The sequence below is a fragment of the Diadema setosum genome, chromosome 8 (genome assembly GCF_964275005.1).
Source record: "Diadema setosum chromosome 8, eeDiaSeto1, whole genome shotgun sequence".
In the NCBI taxonomy this organism is placed as follows: Eukaryota; Metazoa; Echinodermata; class Echinoidea; order Diadematoida; family Diadematidae; genus Diadema; species Diadema setosum.
Window position 1 is genome coordinate 32,913,722 of NC_092692.1, and position 16,116 is coordinate 32,929,837.

Below are 16,116 nucleotides of genomic sequence, written 5' to 3' on the forward strand. Positions count from 1 at the left end.
AGAAAATATAAAGAAAATACTACAAAAATCCATTTTTCATGAAAATTACAAATTCCATCAACTTGATATTGACATATGTTAAGGGTAGCAATTATTCCCCCTGCTTTCTGAAAGCGGTTGGTCCACTGCTCTTTCATAATTCCAGAAAAGTGAATTTTTGTTGAATATCCTTTATATTTTCTTTGTATTGTTGTCCACTCATACGTCATATCCTCTAGTAGTCTCCTCATCCAGCGGTTCCAACACCAAAACTTTAAAAATTCATAACTTTTGCATCGATTGTCCGATTTTCTTCAAACTTTCACTGATGTGTTCTACTAATGTTGCTGCTTTCACTCAATCCACATTGCTCTTTGGGTTTACCTTCCCTTTAACAAGAAGGTCAAGTCTGGATGCATTTCTGAGTGCTGCTGGAAAAGCTTGGCATATCAAGTGAGTTCTAGAAGTCTAGACAATTTTCATGATTTCACATCACGTTGAACATAAATCGACGGCTCTATGTATGGATTTCTGGAATTTATTATAGTCCTTGTGGAGATTAAAAAAAATTATGCTGAAAACCCCAAAACAAATTACAATGAAAAAGGATGATGACATAGGAGCCTCACATATGCACCAATGTAATTCCATTAAAATGCCGCTTGTTAAACAAGTTCACCCGAGTAAAATTTATGCATGCTTTCTTCTTTTGTTCTGCTTCCTTGAGCCCCCACTCATGTATTGTCATGTGAGGCTGCCATGTCACCATCCTTGTTCACTCTGATTTATCATAGATTTTGGAAACATTCTTATTCCTCATCCCAATCGCTATAAATTCTGAAACTCTGTACCCATTAACACCAATTTATAGTTGTTCAAACGTAAAAGCCTGAAAATCATCTGGAGGTCTCTTTTACAAGATGAAGAAATTCTTGTAACAATGAAGTAAAATTTCAAGTAACACAATTATCATAGATATCTCTTCGCATACTTTACTGTTCAGCTGTAATAAAATTTCGATACAATGAATGAAAACTGCCAGTCCAAAGGACTTCATTATAACAGGAGTCACCTGTATCACAGCAGCCTGATAGCATACCAAAAAGCGGTTACAGTTTGTGCATGTGTAAAGATTATATCCATCAGTGATCATGGGAGCTTGCTGTGTGCATTACCTGGATGAAGTTTATATTATGGAGGATCAAAATGAGTGCAAAGTTATAACAGCTGCAGTTACCATAGCAACAACTGAAATACATGTGCTAGCAGCTGATTGGTTCTCTGCCACAAACATCGTACACAAGACACAATAAATGCAGGTGCGTAAACCTCTCCATATATACAACTTGTATAATGGTGCCTGGAGTCCAGGGCTCATGCATTGGAGGTTATTAAAGGGGACCTCCGGATGATTTTCAGACTTTTATATTTTAACAACTATAAATTAGTTAAACTGAGTACAGAGTTTCAGAATTTATAGTGACTGGGATGAGGAAAGAGAATGTTTTCAAAATTTATAACAAATTGCAATGAACAAGGATGATGACATGGCAGCCTCACCATAAGAATGTAGGAGTTGGGGCTCAAGGAAGCAGAACAAAAGAAGAAGGCATGCATAGATTTTTCACAGGTGAACTTGTTGAGCATGTGGTATTGTAATGGAATTACACTGCTACATTTCTGAAATATATGAGGCTCCGATGTCATCAACACTGTTCAGTGTAATTTGTTTAAGATTTTAAATTCATTGGTTTCTCTGCTCAAGGACCACAATAATTCCACGAATCTATACACGGAGCTGTCGATTTATGTACTGCATGATGTGAAATTATGAAAATTGTCCGGAATGCCCCTTTAAAGACCCGATAGCGAGGGGAAACATGGGTGGTCTGATTGGACTGATTTTCATTCGCTGCCCACCGGTAAACCACAAATAGAGTCTGTCAACCACATGTCAGCGTAAATGTACATCAAAGCATACGCTCATCAGTACGTCATACGGTGGACTCCAGTCGAGATCAGTGATAACGCTGTACACAATTCGCTATGGGGATTCTCGAATATATCCAATCCAAGCCACTAGCCTTCCCACTCCGTAGTATCCCCACGCTACTGGGTCTTTTGATATGGTTTACATTTAATAAAAGTTTTGGCCTTTAATTTTTCTTCTCATTCTATTTGTTGCATGAGAATCTGATGCACTGAATGTGAGGAGTTAATAATGTGACAATGAGATCCATACACAGAATGCTATGCAAATATGTACAAAGCCAGCAAAACAAAACAAAACAAAAGCAACATTGCAGAGTGGATTAAAGCAAACAGCAGTCATGAAAAGTCCCATATACACCACACCAGGGAAGTGCCTGCTCGTGATTATAAACAAACATGATACAATATGATTTGAGCTGCAAACATACATGTAAAAACATGAGAGCACAAACAATGAACATCAAAATCAGTACAATATTTGCACAAGTTTAACAAAAAATAGTTCCATAGTCTGCTCATGGAGATTGCATATTGAAAAAAAAAAAATGCACATAGTGGGAAGGGCAAAAGACAGATGAATTCAGAGTGAAAGACAGTATAGGAAAGAGGGACAAGGACTTCGTGAAGGAAATGAATTATGATAAGCGGTTTGCCTTTTATGAAGCTCGGTGTTAACGTCACTGTGATTACACTGTGGTTAGGTCGGAGCACATGAAAGACGCAATTGGCTTTTAGCCCATCAAACAATGGCACGAAACGAGTCCAGTGATGATGAATGTTTCCCCGAATAAAAACCGTGATCTGATGATACCAACAACATGATACAAGGACAATCATACTGGTAAGGATGGGGAATACCACATAAAAAGATGATACAGATCACGATGATGATGGCGATGATGACAGTGGCGAATATCAAATTGCAGTGAGCTTGTAATAGTAAAAAAACAATGAAGTACACAGTGATGATTTCTGTTCAAAGTTAGGTACATAAAAGAGCAACAACAACAAAAATGGGAGGGGGAAGACGTTACTGTAGATGGATAAACAGACGGATAGACACACAGACAGACAGACAGGAGTACACAGTGGACGAACAGGAGGGATGGGGTTTACTTGGTGGCAGGGTCGCGGGTCTTGGCACTGCGGGAGAATGACATGAAAAGAGAAGGGAGTAGAAAGAGGTAGGAAACCACTTCTAATAATGCCACATACTCTGATAGAAGTCACATGAAAGGATGCCCTCTATGGTCAACTTTTGAAACAGTTTTATCCATTTCTGAGGGAGTTACAATTGTAGATTCTCCATTAGAGAATACTGTAAACATGACAGTCCTTTCAAATCCTACGTCTGCAGGCAGAACTCCACTTTGTCAAACATTTACCAGGCAAAAACTCTTTTAGTTTCTGTTTCACTTGATGAGCACGCCCAATCACTGGAATAGTCCATAAAACTGATTTCACAGTGAGATGGATTTTCAGAGGAAAGCATAGTCTTCATTCAAGGCAATGCTCTTTCTTTCTCCCACTGAATCCTTGCCTTATTGAGAGCTAAGCCTGACATAGAACAAACTTGTTTTTATCAATCTTGCTAGTACATTGAACTCTTTGACAACAATTTTGATAGTGTTGTTACTAATAGTGCATAGAAACCCAAAATCATATGTGACCCGCTACAACAAAATGATCCTAAAGTCGGGCGAGGTCAATTATTTGAAAATTGCATGACACAATTCCCTAATCTTTCTGCTTTAAATTGATATATAACACATCTTATAAATATAATCGGCTGCGGAGATATCGATGTTTAAAAGAGAGCATGTCGACGCGTCTGGGAAATCTCTGTTTCGAGAAAAACGCCATAAAAGTTCTCCTTGCGATGCAATCACGACCAAGGGACACGCAAGTCAGTATTCACCTCCGGACAATAGAAGGTAAGCCCTAGCAACCCCCGCAATGCTCATTCAAACACAGCGTCGGCGGTCTCCTCACCGACCAATCAGTGACCAGGATTCCAGGAGAAGCGGCTGGGTATAGCGCACCCCGCCACCACACACCAGTCGACTGGGGAGTGTGCGAGCTTCACGCTTCGGTTAGCGGCAAGCAGCAAACTGACCAATGAGATCACTCTGGTCGTTGTTAGGGGCGGAGCCTATCTGTGGCGCTCAATCCAAATGTTCGAACCAGTTTCTGCTTCCTTGAAACGCCAAAAAAACATGGCCCAGAAAAACGCTATTTTTTGGTCTTTCCTTTCATCATTTTGCTTCAAAATTTCGACAGATGATAGAAGACATGTCAGACTCTAATAATATGTCAAATTCAGAAAATCGTAAGTTTTGACCAATTTTGATGCTCTGACTTCAAACTCGATTTTCACATCTTTGACCGTGCGCGACTTTAGGACCATTTTGTTGTAGCGGGTCACATATGAGATTTATATTTCATCACATACCAATTTGCAAATAATCTACTGATATCCAAATAACATGAAAGGAACTACTGGCATTAAATATGTATTTCTAAACTCACAACTTATTGATGTATCTTTCCACAAAAAGTGTGATAAAAAAACCCAAACAACAACTACTGTCAGTTCCAATGAAAATAAAATATATGACCAGGAACCAAGTAAACAAGATTACAGCAGTATCTTTCTCTCTTGTAAAAACTACCTCTACACTTTCCCATGATAAAACACACAAGCCATTGTTGAAACAAATTAACATCGAAACACGGATGTGACTGCTAAAAGACTACAATTTTTCCCATTCAACAACAGGTAAGCACCATGATAAAGGACAGTCTCTGACTTTGTCCAAACCCTGAAACAGCCATGATGATACCCAGACAATTTTTGTCTGCTGCCATCTTTTGGCAGCTTACTGTACAGTCCAGCATGAGTCATTTATGACCAGGTATCAACTGTACATCATAAAAGAATTATAAATTTTACTCTAGAAATTTTGGACTCATGTCTTATTAGGAATGGATCTTGATAAAGAGCGAGTAAAATTTATCACTGCTATAAACCCGAGGCAGTGAGGAAAGGAATGAACTTTCTTTTCTTTGTTGGTCTCTTACTCTTTCCAGCTCCCAAGTTCAGCCACAAAATAATTTTCAGGACCAATAATTTCAGCAAACAGGAAGCCAGTGGCAAATATACACCACTGCGTTATCTCCTCACTGGTCCCTGCAATTTTACAGCACTAAAAAAAGAAAAATAAACTGATAAAAATACTTTAAATAACACGGTCTTCTCTTATCCTAGCATCTGCTTTCATCAGCCTTTTCGTACTTTTGTCTGGCCTGCAGTCTCTCGTAGCGGAAGTTCTCGTAGTGGATCGTGTCGGTGATTTCCTTGAGGTCCTGTAGATGTGTCCTGATGAGCATGTCCCTTAGGTTGGAGAACTCACAGTGGTTGGGGTTTTCCACTGTGGGCAGAAGAGAAAAAACAAACAAACAGTTTAAATGGCTTCAGGACATGTCTTTGACCATAAACAAATCTGTTTATTTCTAGATTTATTCTTAATGCTTTCATTCACACCTAAATGCAACTGTGGATTGTCAAGAGAAATTGATCAATTTGGCACACTCACTGTAACCACACAAATCACTTCTTTCCCTTTCATTCTTATATTCCCGTGCCCACTGATTTTAACTCATCGATCCCTATAGAACACATTTCTATTAGTTTGTCATAGTATCTTTCTATCATTTCATTTTTAACAATTTATTGTTAGTATTTCATATGGTAAAATAAAAACTTCTCTTTAACATGAGCCCTATTGTGGTTCAGATACCACTGTTTATTTTGGTCATAGAATCATCCAACCTCTAAACTGCTGAATTTATATCCGATCCTTAATTTGGCAACATCTTTGGGAAGATCAAAGCCAATATTTCTCTCATTTTGGTGATCTTTTGTGTGTGTGTGTTTAGTGTGTGGATTTGATTCCTTTAACCAATTCCACCTTGTCCTTTGTCTTGATAAGATATACAAAAAAAAAAAGTCAGAGTTGCCAATTTCAGGACAGGATAATTTCTGAAAATTATTAACCATTATTAATGATTTTAGAAAAAATAAATGCATTGCCCCAGAAATTGATATGATATAGGAACAAATGACGGTGTGGTTTCTCCAACATATCTGAAGTCATGCACACACTGGAGTTAATATCACAGTGAGACAGATGATCCATGCAGTGCTACAGACCCCATAGCCTTCGGACAAGACCTCGAGGCTGAGGCTCGGAATAGAGACTTAACTGCAAGGGGGCGAGTGAATGCAAGACCAAGGGGGTAGCCAGGAGGCCGTTTTAAACCTGACATGAATTTCTTTATCTTAAACGTTGTTTTTCATCATTTCTGTTACCAAAAAGGTAGTGTCCAATCAGAGACTGCATTGCTCACAATGGTGTCGCATCTAGTGAATACGCATGTCAGCGGCTTGCTCATCTGACGTTCCATAATCCAGCCTGCACTGCCTGCGGTAGGTGTCTGTGTTGACACATGATTTATTAGCATACCAACTGCAGATTGACTCATGAATACATGAATGATTCATGCTCGCGTACATCGCAAAGCGGCAGGGAAAAAACCCCTGGTTTCAAAAGGGCCACTCGGTCTCATGTTCCCGTTTCTTGCCATTCTCGAGTTGGGGTGAGTTACAGTCTCATTCCTCAGCAATGAGGCCTTGTCAAAAGGCTACAGACCCCTAGCTCTGATCCAGCCTACCTTCGATCAGCCCCCAGTTTGTCAGTCTACCCAGGGCTTCTCTTCCGTCCACCTCGTGAAGCTTGTCGCTGCCAACCACGGCGAACGGCATCTGGTCCTGGAAGACAAAGACACATGTGCATTAGACCGGGTCTATCAGCTCCAGAACACTGCACCAAGAGTGTGATATATGACTGGAGACCAGTCTGTCAGTGTATAGATAAACAGAAGGATTGGTAGAAGTGTCACCACACTGTACATCCCAATGTGTGTGATATTACAGATCAGTTTACATCAGAACAAATAGATAATAGAAGTATCACCGACCTGCATAATATCCCATGTGTGGGATATTAGGGACCAGTTTAGCAACAGAACAGGTGGATAATAAAAGTATCAGCACACTGTATAATATCCCAGGCGTGTGACATTAGAGACCAGTTTAACAACAGAACAGGTGGATAAAAGGAGTACCACTACACTGTGTAACACTACAGTGTGAACAAGGCTAATTGGTGGTAAACCTGTACTGGTATGAGTGTCACAGTAAACCACACTGTGCCATTGTAATCATGGCATGACAAGGAACCCCTGTGATATTGGAACTGTTGGGGAGTCATCACACTTTGTACCACTGAGAGAGTGTGACATGAACAAGGGACCAGTTAGACAGTACGAAGTGTCACAAACCACACTGTAACACAGAATCATCATGTCAAGATTACCGAACAGTCTGAAAATGACAGAGACAGTCACTAGACCAGGACGAGTGTCACTACACCGTCTACCACCGAGAATGTGATATAAAACAGGTACCAATAAGACATAGAGATGATGTATTGGTATAACAGCAACACAAACCACAGTGTGTACCACTGAAGGTGTCATTTACAAAGAATTAATTGCCAGTGGGCTTATTGAAGCATTTACTGTGTATCACAGTGTGGTGATTCACAAACAAATCATGATATGCAGTTAAAAGTTCTAGTGCCATTTAAAATCAATGGTATCACTGATATTCTACAAAAGTGTGTCCTCATAATTCTGATAACGTTCGCAATCTACAACCACAACAAACACATAAAAAAATTGCGGGGAGTGTTTTCAGCTTTGTTACTCTTTATTTTTACTCATTCAAATGTTTTATGATATCCATGATGAGTCCTCGCATATATGCCGCAGACAAATGTGGAATGATTGGACACAGAATTGCACAGCGTGTAGTATTTCACACAAGAGCCTTCCAGCCTAATCATTATGCCATAGTGTGCATGTCACAGAGCTGAACTTTCATTTCTATGACCATTTGATACCAATATATCTCTCTGGGTACTTAAATATTATTACCCACTTATAAGCTCAAGTGTTGGGCAGATTGCTGTGGTGACTGAAAAATGTACTCTGGGTTTTATGTTTCTTGGCACAAGTCCTCAACATTTCACCTGAATGTACATGTGTGTATCTATTTTTGTTTTCAATAAATATAGGTCAAGAATGCTGATAAAAATTGTTTACATTCCTCTTCCTTTTGTTCAAATATTTTCTCATATATCTTTTATGAGGGGAATAAAATAAAAGTCCTACAGTTGCGTGGCAAAACAACTGTCAAAACCTCTGCTGCAATACAGTGGACTCCCGTTATAACGAAATCCTTGGGACCAGCAGATTTCTTTTGTTATATCAAAATTTCGTTATAGTTGAACAAACAGACAATAAAAAAGATAAAGTCAACAATTTTGCGACCTGGATTTTTATTTCATTGTAACCAGAATTACACTATAACCGTGTTTGTTATAACGGGAGCGCACTGTAATCATTGACGTGTATTGTTTCTTGATTTAAGGCCGTGGTCTGATGATACAGTGCTTTATGGATACATGAGGGGTACATACATTTCCGTACACACACTCCACATTTCCTTGTTGAGGCCATCATTAAAGTGCAGGTACATGTGACACACACAACTCTTGAAAATGTGCTAGAACTTCAAGGATAACAACAGAAGTGAACTCTTGCCAAACCCACAGGCTACCTATAAAAAAGTCATTGTGCTTTTCACTTGTGCAATATTACAAATGACTATAAACAATTGAAATCATACAAACATCAACAAATATAAATATACACACCCCATGGTGTAAATAGTGAACCAATAACAAAATATAACTATGGAAATGATAGATTGTGTGCACAAAAAGCTTACTAATATGGCAGAATCCAAAATGAATCAAATAAATGTCTTTAATACAGACAATATACAAATGTGACCCGCGACAACGGTTTCAGGCAAAAGTCGCAAGAGCAAATTCCCTCCTAGGCGGGGTACAAAGATTTTGACCATTATTTTTGTCGATTTCGGTTTTTTGCAGAAATCGAATCTTTGATATGTTTTCTACATCTACACTAAATTTCATTGCATTAGACTAAGTTTTTCCTATCGAAAATGGAATTTTAAGCACCCTATGTTGGATCGCACTCGTCAGTTTCGAGCTTCTTTCGAACGCCGCGCCAATATACCTAGCGTTGCTACGGCGCAGGGTCTCGCACGCGATTGGCTGGTGCGTCGCACACATTTACATAATTCGGCTTTCGGAGACACCAGTTGCAGCGTTTGGGGAATGCTTTGTCCACGCGTGCACGATTACATGCTCCATTGTTCTTGGTATAGTGGTTTATATATACGCTCGCTCTGTATAGTGCGTGCTCTTCGTTTGGCTTTCTATCCAAACTATTCTACCGCAATGTTCGACAACGGAAGTGAAACAAAAATCATGTAGCATAACATAATCGTGTGAAAAGAAAACTACAGTGTAAATATTCTAAAATTTGTCTACTTGTACATGCAGTATAAATTATGACAGCAGACTGACCCAATGGAAGGTAGATGAGAGGAAAGGAGCGGTCACATGTGACCAATTATATTCAAATACTACACGTCAAGTTCGCACCAAGCTTACGAGTCGTGTTTGTTTGTTTGTTTGTTTGTTTTAATTCAATTAGCACCACCGAGCAAAGCAACATTATTATATATGCATGTCTTGTAAAAGCAAAACAAACAGGAAGCGTGACCCTTGTCAGCACTAGCAATTTTCTGCCTTCAAAAGGGTCGCCAATGATAAAGACAAATCAACCACAATGAAAACGCGATTTGTAACTGTGTGGATTCGCCACCGCTCCTGTTACATGCACACGGACATGGCGTGTGGATGCCATTGCGTAATGCGTGCACCATACACATGTACATGTACACCATACGTGTAATTATCGTATTCGCCATCTTGAAAGATGTACTGGTAAACAAACCCGAGCGAAACGCATTGTTTTTCGGCTCCATACGCTGAGCTCCGAGGAAGGTGCCCGGTAAATTTGACTCTCTCAGTGAGCCAATCAGAAGGCGATGTGGTTGCTAGAGGCGGAGCTTAACATCAATTGGCACCATCGTACGGATGGGTGATTCTCCCCTCGCATCGCCGCTCGGACTTTGTCTTTGAGAAAGAGGTGAATCTTCAAAGCCTGTTTCCTCGCAATTTTGTCAGACTAACAACTTAAAAAGTGTATCTTATTTCTCTTTCTATGCCCACTTATGGTGCCGAAGAATACAAGTGTTTTATATCAATGCAAAGCTTACGAAATGGGCAATGTGATTCAGTGAAAAAATGAATTTTCAAAATTCGCGACTTTTGCCTGAAACCGTTGTCGCCGGTCACAAATGATATAAGAGCAAGAAAAAGACTCCCTCTTTTTTTTTTTGGAGTCAAAATTCACATGCCAAGCTGCAGCATAATCAGAGCCTTGAAAGTATTTTGTCTGATTACCTGTCTGAATGATGAAAAGGATGTGCATAAACATCCCCCCCCCAAAAAAAAAAAAAAAAAAAAAAAAACTTTGGCTAGCAGAAATACTGAGTGATACATCGTCCAGTGTTCAAGAGAGCAAAAAGACATGGCAGCCAAAGCACTATATCAAATGGGATATAGCTTTTCCTTGGACATGACATGGTGGCTTCATTTTTGGTGGTAACACAGCTAGGATTTGGAGAGACCATCACTTGACTGATTATTTGACCACTCATAAAAAAGGCGAGCTTCATCAAAATTTGAGATAAAAGATTTTGTCACCATAGCGACGATATGAAGAGAAAACACTATTGACAGATTACTGAGAGAGCTGAAATCTAAAAGACATTGACGAAACAATGCGTACCCTGAGAGCATCATTGATTGCCATGTCTTCAGCATCCTCTTCAAGATTCTTCATCGGGTATGTCTGGATAGAGTTCTTCTCCAGGGCGGACTTTATCTGTGATGGCAGTGAGGGGAGGGAGATTGGAATAAACAAAGAAAAACATTTGAAGAATATTAGCATTAAATAGTATTTAAAAAAATAAATACAATAGTCATAAAAAGGGGTATCTTCAGCTTCAGCAGCAAAATCAAGTTTGGGAAATGCAATTTAACCCTTTTGAATATGTGACTGGTACTTTGGGACCGTACATGTAATACCACAAGGTATTCTCTGCTTATAGGCTCTCAAAGCATACAAAAGAGTTAATGTTGACCAGAACTGTACCAAGTTTGTTACTAAATATCATAAATGCCCTGACTTAGAATAAAAGATTGCCAGATTCATTGTATAGGAAGATGGGTGAACTATTGATATGTGATTATGCAATCACCCTCTCCCCTAAACACACACACACACACACACACAAAGACCATAAACAAAAAGACCGACAGACAGACAGAGACACAACTACTAGTCCACTGCCTGGACGGTTTTCTGAATGATTCACTTTGTACTATTAAAGTATGGTATGGGCAGCTGAGATCGTATTGCTGGCGTTGAGGGCTCAAGCTACACCATCAAGATTGCTGGCTAGTCTGAATACAAGGACTTAAATCGGCCAGAACCTGGACTATCACACGACTACAAGCCAACAAGAGCTCTTGATGAGTCATACTTTCATGAGTCACACACAAGGCATGTGAGATGGATGTAATGTGATCCAAACGTTACATCTTGAATGTCGCAGATTTGCTACAACAGCTTCTTCATGTAATCAAGCAATGATCACCTTTTAGCATTATTTACAATTCAATTCCCTCCCCCTTTCCCCTCCTGGCCTGCATCACACTTTGCCAGGCATGATGTTCCCAGCCCCGTGTGAAATTGGCCAGCCTATAATGGGCGTTGATGAGTTTAGCTGCTGCACCTCGCTCCATCGAACAGACGGCCACATCTGGTCGACGCATCTTGCTGACTTACACAAGGCGTGTGACAAATGGATCCCTCAATGCGTGTAATTGGAAACTCGACCACTTGAAACACGAGCTTGTCGTTTAGCAAGTGGGAAACGGGGCCCTGGCGCGTCTGCAGCCAAGTGGCTGTACGAGAGAGGCTATAGCCTTGTCACCTCCTACGTACTCTAGGGCTCCCGACAGATCTAAACTAACTCTGAATAACTAATGGGGCTTTTGTTCTGTTCCTCTCAATTCTAACAATGACGGGTAATCATAAATCATACTTGATATACGGTAGAATAGAAAGAGGAGCTTCTTTTGAATGCTCAGACTCCAGTGCATGGCTGTACTTTGGGTTACAGTACATTCCTGGTCACTGGAAATCTACCCATCATCTCTTTACGTTTCCTGTGCTGTGACTTCCATTTGATATTAACTCGTTGAGGACGAGTCCGGAGTATACTTGAGCAAGCTCGTGTCTATGGAAAATGTGTGTTGTAGCAAAATCAGCCTGTCCTCAACGGGTTAAAGGTAAATCATATAGCAACAATTGACAACACTACATCAAACAAGAGCCTTGGAATGCTTTTACATGGGGGGGGGGTGTTAGTGTTGCACACAAATATTGCTGGATAGAACTTTAGTGATGTCATCTAGGGTTTTGTTGTAATTCATTTATTACACTATCATTACATTATGTGGTTTTTTTTTATCCTGTTCCATTAAAAAACAAATCTTTCTATATCAAAATGGCATTATTGGGCAAAATACTTCTTTTCCCATCATTCTGACAAACAAAGCAAGTGATGATAATACAACAGGCATAAAAACACTGATTTTTCCATGATGAGCCCTTGCAATCTAGACAATAAATATGATTTTTGTGCCTGAAAACAATTTGAACTACAGATTTAAACCACCATCTTCCAAAATGCAGATTTAGAATCCCTGAGAAAATACAATTATTGATTTACTATCCAGTGAAATTTCCAAGTGTGGAAAAGACATATTGTGCTGACAGTGTTTTGTGTGTATCCTAGCTGTGTGCACCCAGAAAACATAGAGCCAAATACACAGACATGCTATTGTGATTCCCAGCAGTGATAAGAGAGAGTTAGAGAGATTACATACAATCCATCCTGAATTCTGTCTAGACAGTTTGGATGAAATGGGCAAAAGAGTAAAAAAAAAAAAAAAAAAAAGGAAAAAATGTGATGATTTGATGGTTATCACATCTGATTTTGTCATTGGGTTTAACATAATGACTTCTGCAGATCTATCCTGTCCTTGGGCATGGGATCTGTTTTAATAACTTTTGTAAGAGGATATCACAAGGAAAGAATGACAGAAAAGGAAAGAGAGAAAGAGAAAAAGAGAAAGAGAAAGAGAGAGAGAGAGACAGCAAGGAAGAAAACTGTAGTGTGTGTGTGTGTGTGTGTGCGTGTGTGTGTGTGTGTGTGTGTTGGTGGAGGCAATCTAAATCTGTCAAATATCAGAGGATATATTTAATGAGGAAAATTATGAACATCAAATCTGCATCAGTGCTGACAAAATATGGACATGCTATGCTCTGACAAGAAAAAAAAAAAGAAAACAAAACAAAAACAACCACAGATCCAGGATTTGTAGTCCAGGAATAGGGCACTGTTCAAGATCAACTTTAAAGATTAACCTTTTTTTTTTTGGAAAGTTTTGGCACGCTGTTTCTATCTCAGGAACCACGTTTGGAATTAGCGACTACCTTGTTTGATGCCACAAAAGTGTTATGAGTCAACCCTACAAGCAAGCAAGCTATATGCCTTTACTTAGCTAGGTGTTCTCTTTGTTGGAAATGCCACAAAAATAACACACAGGCAGTTGCACCACAAATGGGAAAAATGTCAACACCCAATCAGCAAACTTAGCATGACACGCTATCATGTGGGGTGCTTTAAATACTTGATTTTGCTTACAAAAACAAAAGTGGTACTATCATGGGAAAAAGTCTGGGTTCACTGTCATAACTTATCTTCACTTTTTCTCTCCCTATCTCTGCCTCTGTCTCTGTCTATCTGTCTGTCTGTCCGTTTGTATGTCTATCTCTATCTATCTATCTGTCTATCTATCTATCTATCTGTCTATATCTATCTATCTATCTATCTATCTGTCTATATCTATCTATCTATCTATATCTACCTATCTATCTATCTATCTGTCTCTATCTATCTATCTATCTATCTATCTATCTATCTACATTTATCTATCTATCTATCTATCTATCTATCTATCTATCTATCTATCTACTGTAAAACCAGAAATATTCGTGGCATGAAATTTCACAGATTGGAGCTGATGGGTCTTTTTCACAACGTGAAATTTTTTTCCAATTATCACTAGCATTCAATGCATGTAGACAAGAACTTGAGTGTGCATTTTAATGTTTTTTTTTGTGGTCCTCACCCTTAGTTTAACCCGTTGAGGACGGTTTGATTTTGCTAGAACACGCATTTCCCATAGACACCTGCCCGAGTATACTCGGGACTCGTTCACTCTTAGTGGTCTATAGACCTCATGTGTGGTCTTTTGTAACCCAGGAGGTTATGATCCTGTCAACCTTAGTTTTAAAGGGACTGTACAGTACTGGTTGAGGTAGGGATTCATATTTTGAACATTCTTAAGTGAGATAATGAAAAGCCTCCTATGAAATATGAAAGAGCATGTAATATTAGGAAGGATTCAACATTTATTTGATGAAAATTGGTTTTCAAATGGCTGAGATATCCAAAAAAGTGCTAATAATAAAAGGCGACATGCCCCAACTTTATTAGGATCTCTTTGTTTCACCTTGTTTTTGGATATCTCAGCCATTTCAAAACCGATTTTCATCGAATAAACTTTTGATACCATTTAGAACTGCATGCTCTTTGACATCTTATAGAGTGGTTTCTGAATATCTTGCAAAATGTTAAAAGCTAAATCTACACCTCGACCAGAACTGTACACACCCTTTAAGTATTTCTTTCACCTTTAGTGGTCCACTAAACCTTATCAGTGGTCTTTGACCCCTGTAGGTTGTGATCCTGTGACCCTTACTTGAAGTGTTTCTTTAACCCTACAGTGGTCCATCAAACCTACTATGTCTGGTCGTCTGACCCCTGATGGGTGCGGGCCTTACCCTCTTCTTGAAGAGCAGCCTCTCCTCAATGGTAAGAGTGTCGGCCTTGGAGATGACCGGTACCACATTGACCACCTTGTCCAGTCTCCTCATGAACTCAATGTCCAGTGGCTTTAAGCTGCAAGAGAAAAAAAAAATTAAACAGAACTCTGTCAGACCCACTGGCATCATAGGAACGTGTCAAAGGTCAAGTTGTGGGGTCACAGATGTAGGACTTATTCATATACCGTATTTAGACTGTTCCTCTCTCTGTTAACTTACTACCATTTGCACAATATCTACACTTTACTGCATCTGCATGCTTCTTTTCAGAGGATAAGCAGTGGTATAACAACATAAGTGCAACGTGATTGAATTGGTCAAGAAAAGAATTATCATCAAGTGATATGCGATACTTGATGCTTCTAGGAATAACATGAACACAGATTTTTCTAGTCTTCAGTAAACAATAATGTTGAACCACTGAATTGTAGTTCTTTTCTTATGAGCCTTTGTATCATTGCACGATGTACTTCATAGCACTTTCAATGTTAACGTGCAATGCTAAATTTCTAACAAGAATACATGTACAGACACAATAAATCGAATGAAACTGACACCTCCATGTTTTGACATGAACCCTTTCTAACATAAACAAACCTGAGTTGTGTTTATCACAGGTTTCCTGTGGCTGTCATTGGAGCACCTTTTTTAATTCATGAATTCTGTTCACTACGAAGTCACATTTTTCATCTCACAAGGACAACGAAATGAGATGAATGCCTGCAAGGATGCGTGCAGAGCGTGACATAAGTCGTGGCTGCTAGATATAAAGACTGGCACAATGTCTATCTTTTGAACCCATCCTGTGATAATGGAACTTTGAAAAATACCTGTAAATTTTGAATGAATAGAAATTAATACCTCTCCTCTGCACTAAATTGGATTTGCCACAGAACAATAGAAATGAAGAAGGTCCCCTGTTTCAGGACAGGATTTCCTTAACCCGTTGAGGACGAGTCCCGAGTATACTCGGGCAGGTGTCTATGGGAATTGCGT

The 16,116-nt window shown here is 39.3% G+C and overlaps 1 protein-coding gene across 3 annotated transcripts in view; it reads right to left on the reverse strand.

Moving 5' to 3' along the window:
- Positions 1–2,644: 2,644 nt before the first annotated feature.
- LOC140231972 (neuronal-specific septin-3-like) overlaps positions 2,645–16,116 on the reverse strand; it is a 97,012-nt gene continuing 83,540 nt past the window's right edge. For 2 of the 3 annotated variants that reach the window (XM_072312123.1, XM_072312122.1), the window contains exons 7-11: positions 15,079–15,196; positions 10,888–10,983; positions 6,706–6,802; positions 5,267–5,402; positions 2,645–3,114 (exon numbers count right to left, since the gene is read on the reverse strand). In XM_072312123.1, coding sequence (XP_072168224.1) covers positions 3,084–3,114; positions 5,267–5,402; positions 6,706–6,802; positions 10,888–10,983; positions 15,079–15,196 — 478 coding nt within the window. In that variant the 3' untranslated portion in view covers positions 2,645–3,083. Of the gene's footprint in view, positions 3,115–5,051; positions 5,403–6,705; positions 6,803–10,887; positions 10,984–15,078; positions 15,197–16,116 lie in introns of those variants that run through there. The other variant, XM_072312124.1, reaches the window with a different exon arrangement.